We start from the raw sequence: 26,942 nt of genomic DNA on the forward strand, positions 1-26,942 counted from the left end.
GGGGCACAATCGTTGAACTCTTTGGACATCAAAATGTCCATCTTCAATCCAGAGAAGATGATTGCTTTCTCTGAAGAAAGCTTGTTAAATTGTCATTCCCTCAGCTCAAAAACCATGTCTGCTTCCATGACATATCTTTTTGCTGTCTTCGAACTTCCAGCGAGCCAATGATAAAGCCAGGTATTGAGGAAACCTGGTGCTGTATTTGTCAGCCTTGCTAGAGATTGCATGACCAATAAAAGCTTGTGAAGCAAATTAAAACTAGTAACCACCACTTGTCAGATTTCATGGGGTTGCCATGTTGGACATCTCATTTCTGTGCTTTATACCCGAACACATAACCCTTTTTCATGCCATCATTATTTAGTCAATCCCTACTGAACGGCCTTTTTACTTAAAATAAGTTAGGGCTGTTTTTCTTTCACCATCTTTCTTATTTATTTCTCTTCATTTCTACACAGCCATCGCCATCTTTCTGGAACCATCCAGCCCTTATTTTTGTGCCGAACTTCTTCAGAAACTTGCCCTTAACCTTAACCCTGACCACCTAGGTTGATCTTAGAGGATTATTGGTGGCCATAGTTTTAAATTTCGGCAGAAATCTGAAATTTCCGAAATTTCGGATTTCGGTCAACACTGAAACTGAAACTGCCAATACCTGAAACGGTACCGAATTTTGGCCGAAATTTCATGTTTTTCTAATCTTGTCCAAAATTTCGAGAAATTCAACCCAAAAATCTCAATTTTTATAATTATATAGTCATTTCCCCAAACTTTCGGATTTCGGAAATTTCTGCTGAAATTGGTATTGAATAAAATATTAATTTTTAATTGTGTACCTGATTTCGTCCGAAATCTCCGTTTCGTTGAGGGCCGAAATGCATTCCGAAACTGAAATTTAAAACCATGTTGGTGACCAAATTTGTCTTTCTTTTAGACTAACGAAAACTCTTTATAACTTCCTGTTTCTATTATACATTTCCATAACAGCTTGATTCTTTACACATCTTTCAAACAGTAATTTGCTACATTGAGCTGTCCATTTTTTTTTTTTTTTTGCAAAAACTTGAGATTTATTTATTAATATTATATATGGGATTTCAGTATTGTTAACATTGGTAATTTGTTACATTGAGCTGTCCATTTTTTTTTTTTGCGAAGACTCGAGATTTATTTATGAATATTATATATGGGATTTAAGTATTGTTAACATTGGTTTTAGATATTAAGAAATTAATAACACGTAACTCCCTTAGAGGTTAAGAGGCTGAGACGGAGGAAGCAAGACCGATAATAGTTCATGTCTATTAGTTAATATGCATATATTTCATGGTTTCCTGAGTACATGAACGTAATATGCTTTTGCGAAAAGAAAAGAAGACATGAAAAATGAAAATATGTGGACTAAATACCTATACTTGTCATTGCTTCTCGTATGCTATTTTGCATTTTTTGGTAAGTAATCTGGTCTGTCATCTTGTTTTGTTATCTGAGGTCGCTGACTTTGACATGTGTTCTTGACATTGGTTGTCATACATGTCCTATTTTGCACTTTTTGGTTGCTAATCTGTACAGACTTCTTATCTTGTTTTGCTGTCTGAGGTTTCTGAGTCTGACACCATCTGTCTTATCCCACAGCTAGCAAGTGTGTTTTCAATTCACAGATTATAGTTTGTTGGTGTTTTCCTAGTGATATGTTATACATTTACCATTTACATACTCATAGTTTTAAATTTCGGCCGAAATATTTCGGTTTCAGTTTGGACGAAAACCGAAAGTACTTTGAATCAGATTTTTATAGGATATCCCTGAAAGAAATTCCGACCTCGATTGTCGCCCTTATTTAAAAATTTCGGTGGAAATTTTATAAAAACCGTATTTTTGTCAAAGTTTCACATTATTTCGGCCGAAATTTCCACCAAAACTGACATTTAAAACCTTGTTATTCCATCCTTGGAGTTATATATACAAACACACATGCACTCTTTCTGGGTTGTTTAAACGTAAATGTTGCCACCGAACAAATTAGAAGTGCTTCAAATGGGAATTTCAAAACTACAGTTTCCCATGCTGAATACAACTTTTCAATGCTTAATTTTCTTATGTTTCCGGCCTCATTACTGATTAAATATTGATACTTAATCTCAGAAAGGAGAAGCCAGAGTTGTCATCTTGAATTTTTGTTGAACCATTACATCGAAATGCTTCAGGAGCATCTTAAGCAATCAAAACTCTCACAAGTGTGGGATACCATCTTGCAAGGGTTGCAGATATACCCTTATAATCCAAAATTTTTTGCTGCTTTAATAGAAGTCAGCTGTCTTTATACTGTACCCAACAAACTTCGGCAGATATTCGATGAGTACTGTAACAAGTAAGATCCTTCTCTCTCTCTCTCTCTCTCTCTCTCTCTGTGTGTGTGTGTGTGTGTGTGTGTGTGTGTGTGTGTGTGGGTGGGTGGGTGGGTGTAGATCAGTGCAGAAAGTATTCATATGTTATCAAGTGCCATTTATTTGGAACCTTTTGTTGAGAAACCTTTTGGAGAATGTTATGTTTAATGTGCTTTCCTGATTTTTATGTATATTATAATTGAATATCTGTCTCAGTTGTAGTGTTTAGTTGTTATTTAGTCTGTTTTCATTGTTATTTTTTAAAATATAACATCCATTAATCCTATGCATTTTTACCATCATATCATGGAATTAGGAGTTTGGAGTTTGCAATGGCATATGATTTAATGTTAACAAATATTTTTTTTAAGAAAAGAGATTCACACTTGATAACCTTTAGCAGTGATACCAAGTACCAACTATAGCCAGATAGATTTTATCCTCACTAGGAGAGAGGACAGAGCTGCATGTAAAGATTGTAAAGTCATATCCGGGGAGTGTTTAGTCACACAACATAGGCCTGTGGTGTTGGATATATGCATTAAACGTTGGAAGAGAAAAGATAGAGATGTTAGACATCCGAGGACTAGGTGGTGGAATCTTAAAGGGGAAAAACTAAATATGTTTAAGGATAGACTGCTTAAAGAAGGACCTTGGAGTCGTGACGAAGGGACTAATATTATGTGGAACGAGATGCCTAGTTATATCAGGAAAGTGGCTAGATAGGTACTTGGAGAATCTAGAGGGAGTGAGCTGCCGTCTAAAGATACATGGTGGTGGAATGAAGAGGTCCAAAAGGCGATTAGGTCTAAAAGGGAGTGTTATAAATGTTTGTGTAAGTGTAGAAATGAGGAGAACATTGAGCATTATAAATTGGCTAAAAGAGAAGCTAAGAAGGCAATAAGAGAAGCTCGAGGCAAGGCCTATGAGGATTTGTACCACAAGTTAGGGACGAAAGATGGTGAAAAGGATGTTTACAAGCTTGCTACGATGATAAAAAGGAAGAGTAGAGACTTGAATCATATAAAATGCATTAAAGACGAGAATCAACGATTGCTAGTATAAGAAAACGAGGTTAAAGAGAGGTGGAGAAGTTACTTCGATAAGTTGTTTAATGGAGAACCCGTAGCGAATTTGTGAGAACTTGAAAGCAATTTTGATGTTACAAATCTTTGTCCGTAGGATTCAAACATCAGAGGTAAGAGTAGCTATAGAATAGATGAAATTAGGTGAGGCTATGGGGCCTGACGGTATTCCTATTGAGAGTTGGAGATGCTTGGGTGATGTGGGTTTGGTTTGGTTAACTAGATTATTTAACAATATTTTAAAGACTAAGAAGATGCCTGATGAGTGGAGGAAGAGTACATTAGTACCTATTTATAAGAATAAAGGGGATTAAGCTAATGAGTCACACCATGAAGCTTTGGGAGAGGGTAATTGAGCATAGACTAAGAAAAGAGACTAAGGTGTCAGAGAATCAGTTTGGCTTCATGCCCGGACGATCGACTATGGAAGCTATCTTCTTGATTAGGCTGTTAATGGAATGATTTAGAGAAAATAAAAAGGTTTTTCATATGGTTTTCATTGATTTGGAGAAAGCATATGGTAGGGTTCCTAGGAGAGTTATGTGGTGGGTCCTTGAAAGGGAAAAAGTGCCTACTAAATATGTTGATATGATTAAAGATATGTACGATCGAGCAGTAACTAGTGTCAAAATTATGGATAGCACGTCTAGTGAGTTTCCAATTGCAATAGGACTATACCAAGGATCAACTCTAAGCCCTTATCTTTTTACTCTAGTTATGGATGAACTTACGGAGCATATCCAAGACGAGGTGTCGTGGTGTATGTTATTTGCAGATGACATTGTATTAATTAACGAAACCAAAGCAGGAGTTAATGCTAAGTTAGAGTTATGAAGAACTACTTTGGAATCCAAAGGTTTTAGACTGAGCAGGACTAAGATAGCGTATATGGAGTGCAACTTTAGTAATATAAGGAGGCGGGGTGAGGATGTAGTAAATATGACTGGACAGGAGGTACCTAAGAGGGATATCTTTCGCTATCTTGGTTCAATCCTACATAAGGAAGGAGAGATTGAAGAGGATGTTAACCACATAATAAGAGCAGGTTGGTTGAACCGTTGAAGTGGAAGCATGCTTCAGGAGTTCTGTGCGACCGTAAAATACCTACCAAGTTGAAGGGAAAGTTTTCTAAGACAGCTGTGAGGCCAACCATGTTGTACGGCTCAGAATCTTGGGGGCTAGGAACATAGCAGAGAACTTGACATTGGATAGGATAGAATGGAAGAAAATGATTCATGTAGACGAACCCAACTAGTGTCAGCCTGTCACGGTTAGACTTGGTCAATTTCAGCCCGGTAGATCCTTTCACATTCTTCATGAAAATTTTTAAAGGCTTCATTAGCCGACCCCAACTAGTTTGGGACAAAGGCTTAGTTGGGTTTAGTTGAGTCGAGTATCATGGAAGTAGGAGTTGCAGATCAGTTTCACTTTCAAATGGTCACTATGCTACCCTGTTAAAACGTGCTTCCTAACATCTTTAGCTGAAACCAGGCATCACATGGACTTCTTGTCAAAGCACCCTTATGCTGACACTACCAAAAGTCGGGGATGGCTTCCAGATGCCATTAACAATGTAGGAACAGGTGTTGGGAGTGGGACATTGTAATACTGGAGTCTGAGTATTTAAGGAGCAGTAGCGTTTTATATCAATTTTTTTAACGGTAAATTCTGTATTAAAAGAGGGAAGCATTGGTGAATGCGGTGAGCGTGGATTGAACACACGTCCTTGTTTTATACAGGGCTTGAAATTTCAGCCGAAATACCGAAATTTCGGATTTCGGTTGGGACCATGTTTTTAAATTTCGGTTTCGGCTAAAATTTCGGACTTTTCCGAAACCTAAATTTCAGCCAAAATCCCGAAATTTCAAGCAAAATTTGGTAATTGTGCACGAAATTCCAGATTTTTGGGACGAAATTTCGATCGAAATTACTGAAATTTCACCCGGCCTGAAATTTCTGTAATTTCGTTCGAAATTCTTTAACATAATAAAATATTATTATTTTATTATCAATTTCGATGAAATTCCCGAAACTTTCGAAATTTCGAACTGAAAAAATGATTTTTTTATTCAAAATTTTACTAATTTTCGGCCTAAATTACCGAAATAAATATTTAATTCATTTCCCCCGAATTTTGGGATTTCGGCCAAGGTCGAAACCAAAAATATCAATGTATTTATATACTTCAAATTAGTGATAGAATTTTATAGTATTTATGCTCGATATAACATTATAAATGCTTTTGTAGTGCATAAATATCTATCTATGTGTCTATCTCTATAATATGTCATATTTTTTATGCTGTGAAACCGACAACACACTCTAATTTTGTCAAAAAGGTAGTTCTGTACGGTTTCTTAGAGCAGCATGTTTTCTTTTGTTTCCTCCGAGTTTTGGAAACAATAGCACTAATTAGAGACGTGAAATCCTCTTACTCTAAGAAGGCATCTCGTGGGCGTTCTGCTTTCAAACTATATATTGCTTGTTTTCTGTAAATTATATTTCAAATGTAGCTTTTCCATCTGAATTGTGATGCTTAGGTTAGATCAGATTTCATGCACAGCATCTATATGGATTTCACCATTGTTGTGATCCACTCAAACCAGGTGATCTGCTGGTGGATTAAGTGGTAGCAAAAACAAGAAGTCTTCTTCAAGATGGATCTAAAGGTGCCTCACTTTCCTGAAAAAAAGAGTTGGTGATGGAGTTTACCTTCATCACAAGATTAGAAGGGGCTCCATTGACCATATCAACTATTAGTCAACAACCTAACTATCAGTCCCAGCAGGAAAGCTGGTCATCGTCTTCTTACATTTAGAGCCCAGAAATAATGAGGGTCTGATCTTATAAATTGGCCTCCCAAAAGCAGTTACCTTCCTTTGTCCATGCTCATATGATATTTTTCAAGATTGCACATTGGTCCGGATTTTGGATATGAAATTTTGGCCAGATCGCTCTTCATTTATTGCATGCATGCTGGTTTTTAATGATTTTTCATTTCACAATGGATTTTACATTTTCCTCAGTTTACTGTAATGGAATATGAATCATGATATGGTAATTCCTATGCCATCATTATTTTCAGTAGAATTTATTCTATTGTGTTGGAATAACAATGTTTTGTGCTCCTTCACTATTCACAGGAAACCCTCTGTTATTGTTTGGCTCTTTGCATTGTCATTTGAGTTGGGTAGGGCAGGTTCCCAGCATAGGGTACATGGGTTGTTTGAAAGAGCATTGTCAAATGATAGGTTGCAGAAGTCAGTATTACTGTGGCGGTGCTACCTTGCATATGAGGTCCACTTAGCAAACAACCTTTCTGCAGCCAGACGAATTTTTTTTAGAGCCATCCATGCTTGTCCTTGGTAAGAGCTCATAAGGTTATCTAACACAAATCATTACTAAATCATTTATATGCATATAAGATTCTAGTATCTTTGCTTGTTAACAAGTGAAACATGTTCTACTTTGTTAGGAATTAATTGTTTATTTATATGGTCAAATTAAAACTGATATTTGAACTCCTCTTATATTCATAAATGGTTAAAAAAAAGTCATACATGTAATATTTCGTTGAAAGTGGAGGCACATTCTCTTCGCATTGAATGATGCTGTGTTGCCATTGGAGGGGGAAATCAAAGGCGATTATTTGGTCGCTATTTTAACGAGGAGAGTCTCCGACAATTTGAGATGGGTGTTTTTGGGGGTGTATGGGTCTAATATTGCTGATCTTCGTAGGAGTTTGTCGTCCGGGATGGATCAGGTTCATGGCAGGTGTCAACATGGTTTTAAATTTCCTCAAAATTTCTTCAAATTGACCAAAATATTTCCATTTCCATCCCCACCTAAACGAAATCTATGTGATTTCCTTTTATGTCGTTATTTCCCCTTAATTTTGACTGAAATTTCTGGAATTCAATCGAGATTCCCGAAATTTGACTCAAATTCCCGAAATACGACCGAAATTCCTAAAATTCGACTGAAATGGTCGGAACGACAAAAAAATGGAAAGAGATTATTTTCATTTCGTTTCATTAATGTAGAGAATGATATTTGGTAGGACTGCACAACAAAGTAACATGGGATGTCATATTGGCATGGGACCAATAATACCTCGTAACTCTATGTGGTAACTGTATCTTATGCATGGGATGTCATATTGGTATGGGACCAATAATACATCGAAACTCTATGCGGTATTGACATAGAGTTGGGGCCCTTAGAGGGGGGATTGATTGTTTGCAGGTGAGATAATTGTCTCTTCAACATTGCTGAATCTCTTTTTGGTAGACGGTTGACTTTCCCCGTCTTTTGTTCCGCTTTCAGATTAGCAGTTCGTCCTGTCAATCCTCCAGGACCCAAATAACTCGATTTTCGCCCAAGAACTATTTGTGTCAATGGATTCGTTCGATCCAAAACTTGAGATAAAGGGTGTAGGCCGAAAAACGATTCACAAGTAGTTGTTAATGGGGTTGAAGTTACCAAATTATGAGGAGTCAGTAATTATACTTTCTTATACTTCATTCCATTGTATTTCTTTATTGACTTTACTATTATAGACATGCATGACAACGCATGTCACTGGGTGTTTGATGTGATTAAGCCATTATGGATGGTTTTATTGCTTATGTGATGGTTTCTAAGTATGTATTTTTGCTTATTCCAGCATTTCCCAAAGTTTCATCTTAAAATTACATCATTTGCATTTTTTTTAAAAGATTAAAAGATTTCATCATTTGTTTTTCCATACGTTTCCATGATTTTACAAGATCTCCTCTGAAGCTAAAATGTTTCCATTTCCGTACCGACCAAATCCGAAATTTACAACCGTGGGTGTCAGGACCCACGATCCATTGGTGGTGACTTCAATGTCTCAATATTCTTGGGAAAGATGATGGGTAGGGAGCAGTTCTTCTCAAGTATTGTGGCTTTTTTCAATTTTGTGAACAAACATGCCTTAGTTGACCTCCCTCTCACCATAGCCAGATTTACCTAGATGAGCGACCAAGACACTCCTATGAGCCGTTTGCATAGATTTATGTTTTTTGCTTTGTGGAGGACTAAGTTTCCAGGAGCAGCTATTCAGCTGGCTTTCTCTAAAGCCAATGTTGGATCCGCTGGTTCTCTAAGCCTAAGTTTGATCAGCTGGTTCTCTAAGCCTAAGTTTGATCAGCTGGATTCCATATTTGTGGTGGTTGACAAGTTTTCTAAGGGGAAGTTTCCTTTTGAGATTGTGTACGGTCATGTGACGAGGTGTAAACTGGACTTTGTGGATTTGCCAAAGCTACCTGGCATGAGCATCAAAGTAAAGAGCATGGCCGATAGGGTTCAAATAGGGTTCAAGTTGTACATAAAGATGTTAAAAAGCTTTTTGAGGGATCCAATGCCAAGCCGTGTAAAGAAGATGCAGCAAACACATGATACTTAGAAGTGTCCCAAGAGTGCGACTTTGTGATGGTTCGTCCACAAAAAAAAACAATTTTTGGGGGATACATAAAACAATCTAAAGAATCAGAAAGTTTGGACCTTATTAAATAATCAAGAAGATCAATGACAGTGCCTATGTCGTTGAGCTTCCTTAAAGCAATACCCATTTCTCCGAAGTTTATTGTTTCTGATTTGGTTGAGTACTAACGAGGGAGAGGCATGCATGGTACCGATTTGATTCACCGTACCACCGTTGAACCATCCGACCACCCACCAAATTGAGAGAGGGGGGTTGTTAAAGCGTCTAGAATAGATGGTAGAATCCGCTCCCTCTCTTATTGAAACTCAGAGGAATAGAAGTTGGCAGGGCCCGTTGATGATCGCCACTGTCTGTTCATAACAAGGTGGTGGCAGTTTAATCAGAGATTAACTTGAGATCAATATTTTTCAAGTGAGGGAGACTGACATAGAACAGTATGCCAATGAGTTTCTAACTGTGCAAGATCAAAAGAAGGCAATTCAAAGAGTACCAACTTCAACCGAGCATAATTTTTTATCCAACTGTTGTATCAAAGCTTGTGATATGCCGTTGGAATTAGCTCTACAATGTCTAGATTCGCTATGCAGACTGAGCACTGGATTATCGCAAAAATACCCACGAAAGAGATATCAATTATGAGTCAAGTTTAGGGACATTTGTAAAGAATTGTAACCCGAACTAAATCAGTTCTATCTCTGAAATATAACTTGTTTTTCCTTTATTTTCCCTATGGATTTAAGTCTTTCTTTGAGGTAGAAGTTGTGGTCTCCTCATGTTTCTTGCAATTTCCTCTACACTAACCTTCTTTTCTGATGCTATCTAGTCAGTTGCAGAACAATGTGATCTAACTGTTCCCCTTTTTATTCATAATTGATTCCTTTTAAATTTTTGGATGGTTCCAAAAACGTTCCCACGTTCAAGTTCTTTTTTTTTTTTTTTTGAAAAATGACAATTTATTATAATCAGGATATTACAAGATGCCCCCTCCCCCCCCCCAGATTACAAGATAATATTTAAAACAGTCAAACCTTATAGGAGTTACAGATATGAAACAACTAACATCTCATCCCTTTGCACTCCCGCCTTAGCTAGGCTATCAGCCATCTCGTTTGCCGTTCTCCTACGGTGTTCGATCCTAGGATCCAAAGATCTTACTAAATCAATTACTTCCGCAATTAAGTTTTGTAATTTCCGTGGTCCCTTTGAATCCCTCGAAGCCCACGCCACTGCATTTGTTGAATCACCTTCGACAATTAATGACCGCTAGTGGTTCTCGTAAGCCCATCTCAAACCAAACAGTAGTGCCCTGATTTCCACCTCATTTGCATCACATATTCCGGCTGGCCTGAGAAAGTCATAATGATATTCTCTCTGTCTTTTCTAATGACTCCCCCAATTCCGGCTCTCCTAGGATTACCTATAAGGAGCTCCCATCGAAGTTAAGTTTCAACCAGCCACTCGGTGTGTCTCTCCATTTCGGCTTCGGCTTGGTTCTGATCGTCTATCCCATATGATTGACCACCAATTTCTTATCAGCTCATCCACCCCATTCTCTTTTTTACCTTGGCCGCTGAAATTATTTCTACCTTGATGTCCGTCGTTAGTCGCCGAGATGTCTTACTCTTTTCTTCAAAGATCCGTCAATTTCGTTCTTTCCAGATATTCCAGACAATGGCGAAGGGGAAAGTGGAACAAAGTATCCGACCGGTATTACCGAAGAGGCCTCTCTGAAAGTTAGTCAGGAGTGAGGTAGTTAAGCCAGGACAAACCAAGCACATACCAAACACACCAATTGCTCTCCACCATAGTTGGTAAGAGTAAGGGCAGTGCAGCATCGGATGATCCAACGTTTCCTCTTCTTGTTGAAAGAGAACGCATATACTGGCTAAGCTAATATGTCTTCTTTTCAGATGATCACAAGTATTTATCCTTCTGTGCACCAGCGTCCAGCCAAAGGCCACCACTCTTGGAGGCGCAAATGATTTCTAGATGCGATTTTTAGCGGTAGTTTGTTCGTCATTTAAAAATCTTAAAAAAAGATTTTGCCGTAAATTCACCATTAGATTCAGGAGTCCATATTCTTTTGTCTGTATTGAAAACCGAGCAGTATTCGGAATTCAACTGCGATAGGAGTCTTTGAAAGTCCTGTATTTCTCCCTCCGCATTCGTATGTGCCAAATCTCCAACTGCCTGATTCCTTTCCAGTTGCCGGTGTTTTTACATTCCAATTTTCCATTTTGAGCCATATTTGGATCCTACCACTCGGTGCCAGAGTGCTCTCTTTTCATTTTCATACCTCCACAGCCATTTGCCTGATAAAGATTTGTTCCGTAATCTTAGTTTTTCTATTCCCAATCCCCCATCTTCCTTTGCCTTTGTTACCTTTTCCCAATTCATTAAGTATCGCAATTTCTTTGTTTGCCCATTTCCGTTCCACAAGAAATCTCGCTGCAATTTCTCTATTCGCAGAGCCACCTTAACTGGTATTTTGAATAGTGACATGAAGTAGATTGGCATATTTGCCAAGTGCTGCTTTGATAAGAGTGATTCAGCTCCCAAAGGAATAACACCCTCCTTTTTCGGTATCAGTGCAATAAAAGTAGCTTTTTTTGGTTCACTAATAATCCCCCTTTCTTGGAACTCAAATATGAAAGTCATGATTTCCTCCATTATTCCCCAGTATTTTTGGAAGAAAGCCATTGGGAACCCATCCGGACCCGGGGCTTTGTCTTTGGCCATGGAGAAGATCGTTTGTTCCACCTCCTCCGCTGTAAAATCAGAATGCGTTGACCAAGGGTAACTACTGTTTTGAATTGTTTTGAATTGTAGTTGGCCCAACTTCGGCCTCCATTCTACCGGCTTTGTATAAAGTGCTACATAGTAATTAACAATCCTTGCTTTAATCAAATTGGCATCCTCAATCATAATAGCCCCGTCCCTCAGACAAGTGATAGTGTTGATTCTCCGCCTTGTGTTTGCTACCCGGTGGAAGAATTTAGTGTTCAAGTCACCTTCTTCGAGCCAAGTGACCCTAGACTTTTGCCGCCATCTGATTTCTTCCCTACGCACGATTTTCTCGTGCTCCTCCAGAAGCTTCACCCTTTCCATTCTTTCATCGACCGAAAGAGGTCCATCAGCACCTTTTACTTCTGGGCATCCCAGAACAACCCTCCTTTCTTTGTCTTTTTTCCTCATCGCTTAATCTCTGCCATTCTTTTATTTTCAACTTCAACGCCTTCAATTTCATGCATAGAACATACCCCTTCCACCCCTGGACGCTAGTTTCGTCCCACCATTGCTTGACCTTGTCATCAAAACCTGGGATCTTTAGAAGGTCCAAGTTGAATTTAAAAGGCCGTGGACCCCCAGAAAACTCTGAGATTTCCAGCACCATGGAGTTATGATCCAACAGCAACCGAGGAAACGCTTTCTGGCTAATAAGAGGGAAGTGTACCTCCCATTCCCGAGAGTTAAGGATACTATCTAGTCTGCTCATTGTTGAAATGTCCCACTTGTTAGACAATGTAAATCGCGCTCCTTGCAGTGGCAAGTCAATCAATTCATTATTGAGAATAAAATTTGAAAAGTTTCTCATACTAGTAGTAATTTTGTTTGGGGGTTTTCTTTTCCGATGGGAAGCGGATTGTGTTGAAATCCCCACCAATAATCCACGTGCCCTGCCATCCCTGACGAACAGTTAGGAGGTCTCTCCATAATCTGTTCCTCTCCTTAGCCCTTACCGGGTCATAGATTACCGTAATCATCCACTTCACATCCTAGTTCGATGATGTGAAGATAATCGAAACAGAGAATCGTCCCACCCTTACTTCTTCCATAGTAAATTTCCCTTCCTTCAAAGCTACGATAATTCCTCCCTCCGTTTCCATCGCTTCCTTCGCTACCCATTCCTGATGATTCCTCCCCCATATTTTGTTGATAATATTGTCTGTGACTCCCATGATTTTCGACTCAACCACTGCCACCAGATCTAGCTGCCGATGATGTACGAAATCTCTAATCGCTTGTATCTTTCGATCTTCCCCCAATCCCCTGATATTCCAGAAACCCAGCTTCATTGAGAGCGGAGATTGAAGCTCCCAATGGCTCCCCCGTCCTCTCAACCGAGGACTTCACAGTTTCGGAAAGAAGTTAAAGTGAGGTCAGCCTCTCCAGCAATCCACTCGACCCGTTTGCCTGAGAGGTATTCGGGTGGACATTGATTACCGGTTGCTGTCACCCTTCGAAGAGTAACTTTGTTGAAAATATTTTCCTTAGTTCTGATTCCTCAGGGCGTGTTTAATAGCCTTCCTCTCCCTAAAAACCTTTCCGTTTGAGTTCTTGATTTTGATTATCATTCCTATGGGAGGAGACCCTGCAACGCCATTCTTCAAAATACCCAAGGCTCTTTTAGCTTTCGCCCTTAGACCTCGAGGGGTATGGTACATAGGGGATTTATTTTTCCGCCCCAACTAGTTTCTCCAAGAGTTTTTCGCGGATAAAGTTTTGTCACATGCTTTTACACGAAGCTCCACAAGCGGTGGACCCTCTAGGCCAGAAAGGGTAATGTTCTCAAACTCCCTAATAACCAGAGTTGGGTTAAACTTGGGCAGGTTAGCTTCAACGGTCACTGGTGCTTTTTCTGCTAGCATGATATAGGGAAACCCGTTCTTTTTTGACGTATGGGTTTGAATTTTTAATTTTTAATTTTGAATACACATGATGTCCCCTTCCCCCCGGGAGAGATTGGGGTCCAAGCAAGCCAATGGCTGCACTGGAGAGTGCCATGTGGCAGGGTGATCAATAGCCGCCACATCATCAATCTCCCTACCGCCATCGGGAACGAAGCTTGAAGTCGGGCTCACCGGAAACCTCCCGGTCCTCCCCTAGTTAGGGATCCGACACGTGTTGTAGTCCGTCATCATCGGCGGCCAGCCCGACTCCATGGACTTTTCCACCCGGCAGCATGCTACCTTCGTAGAAGTTGGTAGCACCAGAGTCGATGTCTTCTCCGTTGGCTGGGGTTTATGAATTTCAATGCCTATGTCAAAGAAGGCATTACGGATCCGGAGTAGAACAAAAGGTCAGTGGTGTAAATTTTTGCCGAGGCAAAGCTCATATATTTGCCATGGATTCCTTCCATTTTTGTTTCTAGGACTCGCCCAAATATCCTTCCCAAAGCTTCGACCGTCAAATCGCCCACGCATGGAGAGGGATCCCAAGGAATTTGATCCAAAAGGTCTTCACCCCCTGTGGATACTCTGGCTGCCACACTGAAAGAGAGAGGGGATAAGTGCCGTAAGCCCTACCCCCAGTTTCATAATTTTGGAGGCCAGTTCTTTATTCTCGAACATGAAAAGCAGTACGTTTTGAGCAAGGATACAGGGCTTGGTAAGGGACGGAAGATCCTAGAACCGTTTCGCCCAGTCCCAGAAATCATCTAGGTTCCAGTCCTTCTACTTTATCTTGCCAATCAGGCATGCCTTCAATAATTGTCTTCGTTCGTCCACTTCCTTCCCAGAAATTGAGATGACCGGAACATCGTCTTCCAAACTAGTCGTGATCCCGGAATCCGGCCAACTGCCACCCTTTCCTTTGGACGATGGCTTCGTTATCTGAGTGGTAGTTGGCGAAAATGATTTCTTCTTCTCATGGTGGCACCACCGACAGTTATTCCGCCATTTAAAATTTTTGTTGCCAGTTGCCACAACTGGGACAAGCCCAGTCCTCGCGCCTTACCGCACCCAAAGGTGTGCGATTAACCCTATTACCTTCGGTTTTTCTCCGGTTTTCTGCCGGATCGTGGCTAGGGCGAGTGCTTTAAGATGTCCCAGATTGTGGGCCATTGAAGGAACTCGAAAAGCTTGGGCCCTCAAAGCACTCCACTCGGGGACCTGTGAAGGCGTTGGCCCCTAAAAAATCTTTGCCGGATTTTGACCCGAAACTGCAGAAATCTTTGCTAAAGGAACACGAAGGGCTTGGGCCCTCAGACCCTCGCCAGAGGGGCTTGTTGTTTCTCCGCTGCCACAAACCCCTTGAAGTGAAAACTAGCACTCCTATTTTACTGAAAAAAATTCACTTCTCACCCTCTTTATTTTTGAAAAGTGACATATTTCATTGAAGTTAGAGAAATAAGAGGGACGAGTAGGCATTATAAATTATCAATGAGCACTGGAGTGGGCATACCTAACCAGAGAGAAGCCTTAAGATAATCAGAACCAATTGTGCATCTTTTCCTTCCTTCGACTTTTCGTTGGCATGCACAATTTCTTTGCAAAATTCCCCACAGTCCTTCCTCCATCTCCGATTGTCCCCTTCAGGACGCCCTGTTAGATCTATAACCAGCTCTTAGGCCGAGCACTTCTCCAACTCCTCCATGATTTGCTTGATTGAAAAATCCGGCATGTCAATGAGAAGGTGCTCTGGCAACCGATTCAAAAATACAGGATTTTCTCTGCTGGCAATCCTCTCTTCCACCAAATGGATACCTACAATCCTGTTGGCTTCCCAATTCAATCGCCACGCAGTCCTTTCCTCTCTTAGCATCAGTTGGAAGAAAGGATGATCGTACAATGGCGAATGGGTATCCTTGACGGAATCCGTCCCACAAAGCCTAAACATGGTGTAAGGTCGATCTGCAGCCTCTAGGTTAAATAATTCCCACTGCTTTCGGAGAAGATCCCCCAATAACTCTTTGTGGGTCGGATTAGTGATAAAGGCCTTCTCTGCATCAAAGATCATCGTTCTCATTCTCATGAGAATGCTTTCTGGTACCATAATCTCCATGAGATACCTCCTATTCCTACCTCCAGAGGACGACGAAGATTCATTATCCATACATGTTGGTTGAAGATTCTTCAATCTCTATACGCCGGATGCCCTAGACGCCCATACTTAAAAATCCCGCCCCTTTATAATAATGACAACTGCTAAGGGAGGAGAGAAGTGTCTACAGGACACGAAGACACGACACTTAGGTTAGCGTGTTAAGGGAAATTTATAGCCTATTTCCATTTACCAAAAAGAGATAACTTTAAGGAAGCTTGTACCCCACGAATGCACCTAAAGGCCTCGCATCACCTAGAAAACACTAAGAGGTGAGCCCCCCGAAAAAACCGCCAAAATCAACAAGTGGCAAAGGCTTAAAAGTGAATTATCTGAAAGCGAATCCAACCCTGGGAAGATGGGAAGCTAATTTGATAGGCTTTGAGAGCCGATTGGTATTGAGCCCCCTTATAGCACCCACGTACTTCGCCAAATAGGTTGAACAAGGTTTTGATCTTGCCACCCTCGCCTTGAGATTAATACTAGGGGTGGTCTCGCCAGAGGCAATATTCCTTGCTTTAACTTGATAGGCACCTTTTTTGCTCGACTTGGTAGATAGGTCTAGCCACGATGCTTTCCGCCTAGGGGCAGGAAGGTCAATTGACATGAATCCTACTAAGGAAAGGCTGGAAAGACTCACTTTCAGGTAGGGCGGTCCCAGTATCAATGTCAGATCCGACCTTGGGTGGCACGCTCAGGACCGATTCAAAATTTGAATTTAAAATAGGGGACGAAAGTTCACCGGAAGGCTTCAGATGAACTTCTGTTGGCGGCAATGGCGGAAAATCCAAACTCATAGAGCTTGATGGGGATTTAGTCGGAAAATAGCCGCCTAATTTTTTCAGAATTTCGATCCCAATAGAATAGACATGATCAAGATCCTTAATTTTAACGAATGACCGAAAAAGTTTCCATCAGGGGGCTAAAATTTTGGCAGAAACAAAGCTCATACAGTGTTGGTGACTACCTTCCATCTTTATTTCCAGGACCTTACCAAAAAGATTCCCTAAGGCCTCCACTGTAGATACAGCCCAAACATGTAATGGGATACCATAAAAATTAACCCACAAAGGTTTCTCACCATGAATAACTTCCTTATTCCACGGTGAGAGGGAGCTCAAATGATTTCCTAGAGCTTCCGGGCCTTTGGAGAGGACCAGCGAGGCTTGCAGTTTTGAATCGAACATAAACAAGAATTCATCCTCTGCCAAGGTACAGGGGCACTGTAAGGATGGAATGTCCCAAAGCTTTTGTGCCCAAATTCAGATGTCCTCTAAAGATCCTTTGTGGTCTTTCTTTTTCCCTATCAAACACGCTTTTAGAGAATCCATCCAGATTTCTACTTCCCTACGCGTGATGGTTAAAGTCAGATTACCCCCAACCTCTTGTGAGGTGATTGTACCAGTATCAGGCCAACAATTGCTCGCACCAAGATTCCCCTCCCATCGAGTTAAGGGGCGAGCACGGGGTACCCAAGAGGAAGATGTCCTAAGCCGGCGACATCAGCGGCAGTTATCCCTATATTTGAAGTTAGGGTACCTACAAGGAGAGCAGCAGTTTCCATGGGTAGAACCTACCTCTGATTTTAATCTCCCTTTAGACGCGACTCCTCCCCTAAACAGCAAGGCCGATTTTCTTTTATCTTGCTTACATATTCTACATCTTTTTCACCATCTGAAATTTTGGTAACAGCAAAAGGAACACTGCCAGTCCTCCGACCGTCTCCGACCATCTTATCTAGTATCAGCTTTTCAGATCACCCATTATGTTGTTTGTGTTCTTACTTCTCACCCTCTTAGCACCCATTCGCTTTCCATTCCCCCTCCATTCTCTCTCTCTCCCTAGGATCATGTTATGCATAATCCCTTCTCAATCCGTAGTACATTTTGGATGGTTCCACATTTTTTGTGGAGCACCATTCTATTTACCAAATGTATTACCTTAAATGATGGAAAAATCCCTTCTCAATCCACATTACAATTTTTAGCATGTTCAGTATCTTAGACTCTTCTGATGATAAAACAGTTACCAGCTATGACTAGGACTCCACCCTTGTGTACCACACCACACAAGGGAGAGTTACATGACCACTTGTAGTTTCCAGGTTCCTTGAATTTTAACTCCATGTTTTTTAGCTATGCATGCATTATTGACTTCTAGGTCTTTATTAAGTAAAATGAAAGCCAGCCATATTTGTTGTCTTTGTAACATGTTAATTTTTCTCAACCAGGTGAATTTGAAATTGCATTAATGTGCAACTTGAAAACACATTAGATCTAGGGAGATGATTTTTTCACTCCCCCTGCATTACGCATGCACCCCACTTATAACCTGATTTGACGTGAACAGTGGGCAACTTTAACACTTTTTGACCTCAAATCACCTTATAAGGGGGGTGCATGCCTACTTCGGGGGGGGGGGAAGGGGGGCGGGGGGGAATATCATCGCCCTAGATCTATTATAACTTATGGACATATTGCATAAATAACACTTATTTTTTCATCTGATGAAATGATCTAGCATATTCATTGTTTCTCAAAGCTAATCGTCCGTCTGTTCGTAAACTCTTCCTAGGTCAAAGAAGCTTTGGCTTGATGGGTTTCTGAAACTGCATACGATCTTAACCACAAAAGAGCTTTCAGATCTCCAAGAAGTAATGCGCGACAAAGAGCTCAATCTAAGAACTGATATTTACGAGATTCTCTTGCAGGATTAGATCCACACATGATTCTCACAATTTCTCTTGTAACAATGGCATTAACTGTCTTGTAAGTACCAGCAAACTATAGCAGTCTCGGTAAACTACCTGTTGAGGCGAAAATAGAGTTCTGTACATATCTCCACTTTACAATGGTTATTAATATCCATGAGATTTAACTAAGAGTTTTCATTAGAGCTGATATGTGACAGCCCCAACAACAATACTAGTCCTTGAGGAAGAGTGATTTAACTGAATCCAGTCCGTGCACATAATCTTTTTCTTCATGGGACCTGCCAGTCGTCATCATTGAACTCTACATTGTAAGTGGACAGCTCTCATCTCTATATTAGTTGGAATTATTTGAACTGATATTTGACAGAAGGAAAATTACAAATTCCCTATAAGACTATTAGACCCCACCAGTAGGCCTATTATTGTAGTATGTAATTACTTTTTGAAGACATTAGTTTACCTACACCCAGTTAGTCTTCTATATCATCCACATCGATTATTTCTCCCTTTGTTTCCTTGTAATGAAAATGATCCTGGCTACCTTCTTGATAGCCTTCATTCTATTAATCGACGATTTGTTTTAGACCCACAAGCTGTCTAATCTACATCTTCCCCTAAGTCACGGTTTGAAAACTTGACGTTGGTATGACACTGACTTTATGAATTTTTCATTGCATCAATTTCATTAGCAGCCACATGTAGTTTAAGGGAAATGTTCAGACTATCTGATTGTTTCCTGTGCTTTTCATTCCTCTTGTGCTCTGCGTCTGGACTCACTTCTCTAGAGATCTAACATCAAACATTGTCAGTAAACTTTCCTAGTTGTAACTTGTAAACCCTTTTGACGTATCTGGAAAATGCCCAAAATTTACCCTTTTTAATCCTTGGTAACACTTCCTTTTAGTCTTTGTCTAAGTATTTTGAAGAGGGAAATGATATTTTAACTCCGTTGCCTTTTTTACTTGGGACAGCCCCGTCTAGTGTATTTGTGACTACTCTTTTCCCCAAGTCAAAAAAGGTTTTTATTTGACCAGTGAATTAAACTGCCAATTAGTGTTTGGTTCATCCCAAAACCATGGATAATACAAAAATGCAAAGGAACTATTCTATAAAAATGGTGGATAATAATATCTCAAGGTTGTCCATAATCCACGGATTTTAAAACCAAAATCTTATCCACATACACGTGAAACTTGGAACCTCCTTCCTCTCCCATCTTTCACGAGCTTTACCATACATGGATTGTTGTCTTCAGCCAAAAGGGCTCCTGTGCTATGCTTATCCATGGATTGTTATCTTTAGTTGAAGACCCCGCACTGAAATTACATTCTGATGTATGTCCAAACACAACCTGAGCCCACAAATGGTGATGTTGATAGACCTGTCCTGGAAGGGACAATATATAGAAACAGTAATGAATTAGGCTTGAGGTAACTCTATGGAAACTCGCATGCAGATGAACATATAAGTGGCTGGACTAATAAGGTTCCTTTAAAATAACACTGCCCTTTGCCTCAATTCAAAAGGGGAATGGTGCTCTTTGAAGTGAAATATTATAGAACTGTCTAATTTGACAAAACAAATTTTTTGTTTTTCCTTTGTAAGCAAGAAGCATGAATTAAAATGAAAGTAGTTTAACCTCAGAGCTCAATCATAAATAATTGCTAGCAGGAATATGCTATTTGCAATCACTTGTTTTGGGTATTTTCAACTGTCTTTTCCTTTTGACTTGCAAGAAATGTCGGAAAATACATCAATAAAGTGATTAGTTTAACGGTAACCAAATAAACAAGTGGCTGAAAACAATATTAAAAAATAAAAAGAAGGGAAAATGATCAGAAAAATGTACTTTCTAGCTAAAATTGTCAGAAAGAGAGAAGGGGGGAGGGTGATTTCTAAATTCTCAAAAAAAGTTGGAGAGAGAAAACTTACCCAATTTTCGGACCACAATACCCTGACATACCTCATTTTGATTTTTTTCACCTTTTACTTTTCTTTTTTACTTTCTACGCCTTCCCGCTGCAAACCCCAAACCGTTGCAAACCCCAACCCGTCCTCTCTCCGTGCAAACCCCAACCCGTCCTCTCTCCGTGCAAACCCCAACCCGTCCTCTCTCTTCCACCTGTAGGGCTGTACGTTCAAAGAAATCGAACCCCACCGGCGGCGAAGTGAACCCAACCGGTGGGGTTGCACACACTCCATCTTCTCTCTTCCACCACGTTTTGTCGGAGAAATCGAACCCTACTGGCGGCAAAGTGAAACCTACAGTCACCAGCGCCCTACTCCATCTTCAACTGTAAGAACAAAAACCCTAATTCGATTTTAAACATATGTAGGGATATGTAGGGTTTCTTCTATTAGGGTTTCATGGGTGGAAGGATTTTTGTGCTTGAAGGAGACCTTTATTGATGGATTTTATGGGTTCAGAACCACTATAGATGCCCTAAGATGGTTCAATGGTGGTTCAATGGCCTCTATAGATGTAATAGTGTTTCAATAGTGGTTCAGTAGTTGTTGAATGCCCTCTGTAGTTGTAATAATGGTTCAATAGTTGTTCAATGGTGGTTCAGTAGTGGTTCAATTGCCTCTATATTGGTTCTGAACCCATAGAGGTTGAATAGTAGTTCAATAGTTGTTCAATGGCATCTGTAGTGGTTCAATGGCCTCTATAGTAGTTGTAAGGTTGAGTAGTGGTTCAATAGTTGTTCAATGGGTTCTATGGTGGTTCAATGGCCTCTATAGTAGTTGTAATATTGGTTGAGTAGTGTTTCAATAGTTGTTCAATGGCCTCTATAGTGGTTCAATGGTGGTTCAATGGATGTTCAATGAATGTTGGTTCAATGGTGGTTCAGTAGTGGTTCAATGGCCTCTATAGTAGTTGTAAGGTTGAGTAATGGTTCAATAGTTGTTTAATATAGTGGTTCAATGGTGGTTCAATGGCCTCTATAGTAGTAATATAGGTTCAGTACTGGTTCAATAGTTCTTTAATGCCCTCTAGTGTTGTAATAGTGGTTCAATAGTGTTTCAATTCCCTCTATAGTGGTTCAATGGTGGTTCAACGGCCTCTATAGTTGTAATAGTGGTTCAATAGTTGGATTCCATCTACCTTACCAGTGGATTGGAATCATTAGATTGCATTCTATCTACCTTATCGGTGGATTGGATTCATTAAATTGGATTCCATCTACCTTACCAGTGGATTGGATTCATTGGATTGGATTCCATCTACCTTTCCAGTTGATTGGTTTTTTTAATTTTTGTGTTTGATACTCTGTTATTGAATCTTGCCGTCCATAATTTGACATATTTGAGTATTTTACAATGGTTTTTTTGTAGATTACTTCTACGGACCTTGTAGCATCTCCCGACATAATGGTTGGCTAAAAGCATTGTTATTCCGTCAATTTGATTCCATCAATTTAGAGTTTACCAATAAAAAAAAATTTAGAATTGTAGTGTTTATGCTTTTATGATATTGTGTTTTTCTGCACGCAAAATATATTACATCTAGATGTTGCCCTTCGAAGTTTCATGAGTGCATCCAGTCGTTGAACCTTAGGGATGAGAAAATTTGAATGTGTTATGTAATGTATTTAGTTAGCTTAATTCTTGTGGGAAGTTCTTTTAAAGTATCGATCGTTTATCTCTTACCTTGATGTAATGTGGTTGACATGTTCAACAGGAAAAAATGTAAACATGTTCATCAATTTTAGTGTTTGTATGTTCATTTTGGGCAAATTCCGTGTTTGTCGTGACAAGTTCATCAGATAATTGTGGTTGTAAACGAAAGGAGAGTATAGGGAGTAGTTGGTGTGGTGATGGTGTTAGAGGTGGTGATTTGAAGATGTATAAACAATCCAAATGAAAGGCGATCTCTAAAGTTTGTTAATTTAAATGTGTGGGACCTATTTGTGGGATCCATTTGTGGCATATATGTCTCCCTTTCATCTTTGTCCGTTTGAATTATATGAAATTAAGTGAGACATACCGAGCTGGGATATTTTTTTTTCCAAAGAAGTCGACCTACTTACTTCTTATGTCGACAGGTTGTAAAATGCACTGAAGAAGTTGACCTTCAAGTCGACCCACTTACTTCTTATGCCATCAGATTTAAATTGCACTGAAGAAGTCGACCTATTTACTTCTTACGTCAACAGGTTGTAAAATGCACTGGAAAAGTCGACCCTCAAGTCGACCTGTTTACTTCTTTTTACAACAGGTTGTAAAATACAACTTCAGCTCCTACAGTCCCAATTTTGTTGTGAATTAGGGTCTCCAATTCCAAGAATTTAATTTTTTAATTCACTATTAGAGGCATCCTTTTCCCGCAAATGTATTCGAAGGATACTGCATCCTTCAAGCATCCATCAACATGGAGGATAAAGGAAGCTCTTCGCTCTACCATATTCACAAACCCTGTAAGGATATGATAGGAACGAAAGAATCACTATTTTAACAGTAACAAGCAGTATTTAGTTACTTAGAACCACTATTTAACAATCTAAAGCATTATTTTCACACTAAAAACACTGAGAACCACTATTTAGCACTGGAAACAACTATTTTAACACTTAAAATCACTATTAATTAATTACAACCACTATCTAACAATTCCAACCACTATTTAACACTAAGAAGAACTATTGAGCACTCCTAACCACTATCTAAACACTAAGAACCACAAATACCACTCCGAACCACTATTTAAATACTAAGAACCACTGAATACCAATCTGAACACTATTTAAGCACTAAGAACCATTAAATACCTCTGAACCACTATTTAAACACTAAGAACGACTATTTAGTTAAATAAAACCACTATTTAACACTACGGACCACTATTTTAAAACTTCAGAACCACTACTTATAACTAAGAACCACTATTTACCCCTATGAACCACTATTTATCACTAAGAACCACTATTTACCCATATGAACCGCTATTTAACACTCTAAACTAATATTTTAACACTAAGAACCACTATTTAACACTATTAGCAAGTAGTTCAAATCTAAAGAACCACTATTTAGGCCCCCCGACCACTATTTAAACACTAAGAACCAGTATTTTTCACTCCAAACCACTATTTAAACACTAAGAACCACTACATACCACTCCAATCCACTATTTGAACACTAAGAAACACTATTTAGTTAATTAGAGCCACTGTTTGCCACTCCGAATCACTGTTTTAACAGTACAGACCACTATTTAACACTAATTAGCACTCCGAACCACTATTTTGACTATAAGAACCACTATTTATCACTCTAAACCTCTATTTAAAAAAAACAAAGTTAAGAGGGAGATAATACCTTAAATTTGATGCGAAATGGAATCATAGATAGATCACAAGAACCTAGGTTTCTAAATACAAGGTTTGGCTTTGAGAAGAGAAGAGATTGAAGAACATGTTTTTAAACTATGGCTTTGAGGGTTTTACAATCCTTTGAGAAGATAACTTTGCCAAGGTCACAAGGTTTTTATACTATTGGTTTGAGAAGAGAAGAGATTGAATAAGCTAAAATGGAATAATGGAAAGTTCTTATGGACTGTGAGAAGTGGTTTAATGGAAGCTTTTTCATTTGTTTGAGAAGAGAATAGGTTGAAGAAGAAGGTTTGTTGGGTGGTAATAATGAAATAAGGTGAGAAGGTGCCTTTGGAAAATGTGAAAAAGGAATGATTGGATGGGTTAACTTCGTGAGGTATGTAAGGGTATTGTGGACCCAAAAATTGGCTAAGTTTTCTCCCTCAAATCTTCTTTGAGAATTTAGAAATCACCCCTCTTTTCTGACAATTTTAGTTAGAAAGTACATTTTTCTAATCATTTTTCCAAAAATAAAAATAAAAAACCGAAGTTTTAAAGTTCTATTGAAACCCATAGTAAAAAAAAAAAAAAAAAACGTAGATTTAAAAAAATATTCACCATTCAAAAAAAATTCAAAGTTTTTGTTTTTCTTCTTTAATAAAATATTCAGCATTAAAAAGGATATTTTGGTAGCTTAGTAAGGTCGATTGAAGCATTCCTCCAGTTTTGATATGGTAACCCAGTTGGAACCGAGAATGGAACCTAACAAATACCCTTGTCACACACATGTATAAAATTTAGCTCCTGGTTTTTTGTTTTGGCAAGACTACCCTTCTTGTGCCATGTGGCATGTAGGGATTTGTTCGGTTCCACTCTCTGTTACTCAGCCTGTCCATGTTTCACATAAAGATATAGTTTAATTGTTGTTTACAAGTTGGATTAATTCAGACATTAAGGGTCAGCTCTCATTCTATTAAAAAATGGTAATTATGGCTTTGTAGTAGGGCTGCAACTCGAGCCGGGTAAAACCCGACCCGCATCGACCCGACCCGAAAATAGCCTGGGTCGGGTTCAGGTTTCATGGGTTTCGGGTCGAGCCGGGTTTAGCATTCAAAAGCCCGCATGAATCTCGGGTCGAGCCGGGTTTGAAGGAGCCCGACCCGACCCGACCCGAGTTACATAAGTTATAGTATGTACATTTTTTTCTATTGTTAGTTAAAAGTTAAAAGGATAATTACATTTACACCCCTTCTAGTTTCTGACACATCCACTTCCACCCCTATAGTTTAAAACGTGACAAATACACCCTTGTAGTTTCAATTTATTTAAGGTAGGCCCCCTCAGCTGAAGGTTCGTCCATAGATTGAAGGGTTAGGATGATCCGATGGAGATGATTTTTTTGGCACACCCTAACTATGTCAGGACCCATCAAATGAACGCTTTGGATCATCCAAACAATGTGGGCCCACATTATTTGGATGATTTTTTGGTAGTGTGGATTCGGGTAGGGGCCCACATTACTTGGATGATCCAAAGCGTTCATTTGATGGGTCCTGACATAGATATGGTGTGCCCAAAAAATCAGCTCCCTCGGATCATCCTAACCCTTCAATCTATGGACGAACCTTCAGCTGAGGGGGCAAACATTAAACAAATTGAAACTACAGGGGTGTATTTGTCACGTTTTAAACTATAGGGGTGGAAGTGGATGTGTCAGAAACTAGAGGGGGTGTAAATGTAATTATCCCAAAGTTAAAAGTGAACCCACGCACCCATTGTTACTGTATGTGAGTGTAATTTCTGCTTCTATGAGTTGAGTTGATTCAAGTGTTTTGATTCAGCATTGTTTGATTGTAATTACAACATTGTTTGATTACAGCATTGTTTGATTCAAGTGTGATGTGAGTGTAATTACATCATTGTTTGATTCAAGTGTAATGTGAGTGTAATTTCTGCTTCTATGAGTTGAGTTGCCTTGCCAAACAAGAATATTCCTTAAAAATTTGCGTCAACGTGAAAAAACCCGACCCGAGATTTATCATGGGTAGGGCCGGGTTTGGGAATCGTGGGTTTTTCGAAAAAAAAACCCGACCCGACCCGACCCGAGATATTTCTCGGGTAGGGTTGGGTTCTCCAAAACCCGAACCGCCCGACCCGAGTTGCAGCCCTACTTTGTAGATGGTTAATACTACTTTTTTTAGGGTCACGATAGAGACAATAGCCTAGGATTCTCTTTATAATAGTTAACATAATTGTGTTGATTAATGAAAACGGTCGTGATCCAATGCATACTTGGCACTTGGAGTGGATTGGTCTAAAAGGGGAACGGAAATATCAACTCCCCTATGCTTTTGGATATTTCCACTCTACTTTCAGACCAATCCACTCTGAGTTGGAGTGGATTAGTCTAAAAGTGAAGCGGAAATATCAGCTCCCCTTTAGGATGTCTTTTTCATAAATGTTGATCCAAGGTTAGATTCATCTGATGAAGGTGGGATCACGGGAAGTATACTACCCGGACTTGTTAAGGCCAACAATATTCATGGACCCGATCAACTTCATATAGTTAAGAAGAAAATGGTGCTTTTCTTATAAGATATTATGACAGTCAACCACATGTTTTGGCTTGTTTTCTCTCTCAGTGAGTTATATCAGTCATACTTTAGCCTAACTGAGAGGGAAAAATGAATCTGCTTATGTGTTGTTGAGGGAAAAATGAAACCGGCTGCCTAACTGACAGTGAAACGAACAAATCCCTTCACGCCATGTGGCATGGGAGTGGTAGCTTTGGCATTTTAAGAAAAAACAATAAGGTAAAGCCATGTGAAACCTATGCAAGTTGCCCCATAAAAAATTAGTCCTATGAGACGCATTTCCACCCCATCACGCAGCTTGTTTTTGTCTCTTCCTGAAAATGAAGTCATTTCCAAGGAAATGGAAACAAGAGAGATGGGTTGAGATGCTATTGGGTATATGATATAATCCATATATGTTCTAATATAAGCCCAATACGATAATAGGCCGGTGTAGTAGGCCTACATGGGCTAGAGTACATTAACCAGTCGTTAACCCTAGTACATCTCTAGGGGCTGGAGACAACAAACTTGGTATTCCAAACTAGATCCCTTGGGTGCTTAAACCTTAATCCCTCTA

At 39.6% G+C, this 26,942-nt stretch overlaps 1 protein-coding gene across 2 annotated transcripts in view; it reads left to right on the plus strand.

The window, feature by feature from the left end:
- LOC143863910 (uncharacterized) overlaps positions 1-18,657 on the plus strand; it is a 39,870-nt gene extending 21,213 nt beyond the window's left edge. The window contains exons 9-11 of one of the 2 annotated variants that reach the window (XM_077374693.1): positions 2,149-2,374; positions 6,619-6,840; positions 18,339-18,657. In XM_077374693.1, coding sequence (XP_077230808.1) covers positions 2,149-2,374; positions 6,619-6,840; positions 18,339-18,480 — 590 coding nt within the window. In that variant the 3' untranslated portion in view covers positions 18,481-18,657. The remainder of the gene's footprint in view (positions 1-2,148; positions 2,375-6,618; positions 6,841-18,338) is intronic. The other variant, XR_013241025.1, reaches the window with a different exon arrangement.
- The last annotated feature ends 8,285 nt before the right edge of the window (positions 18,658-26,942 follow it).

The sequence above is a fragment of the Tasmannia lanceolata genome, unplaced genomic scaffold (assembly GCF_043159265.1).
Source record: "Tasmannia lanceolata isolate RefF3 unplaced genomic scaffold, GAP_Taslan_0.1 ptg000044l, whole genome shotgun sequence".
Classification (NCBI taxonomy): domain Eukaryota; kingdom Viridiplantae; phylum Streptophyta; class Magnoliopsida; order Canellales; family Winteraceae; genus Tasmannia; species Tasmannia lanceolata.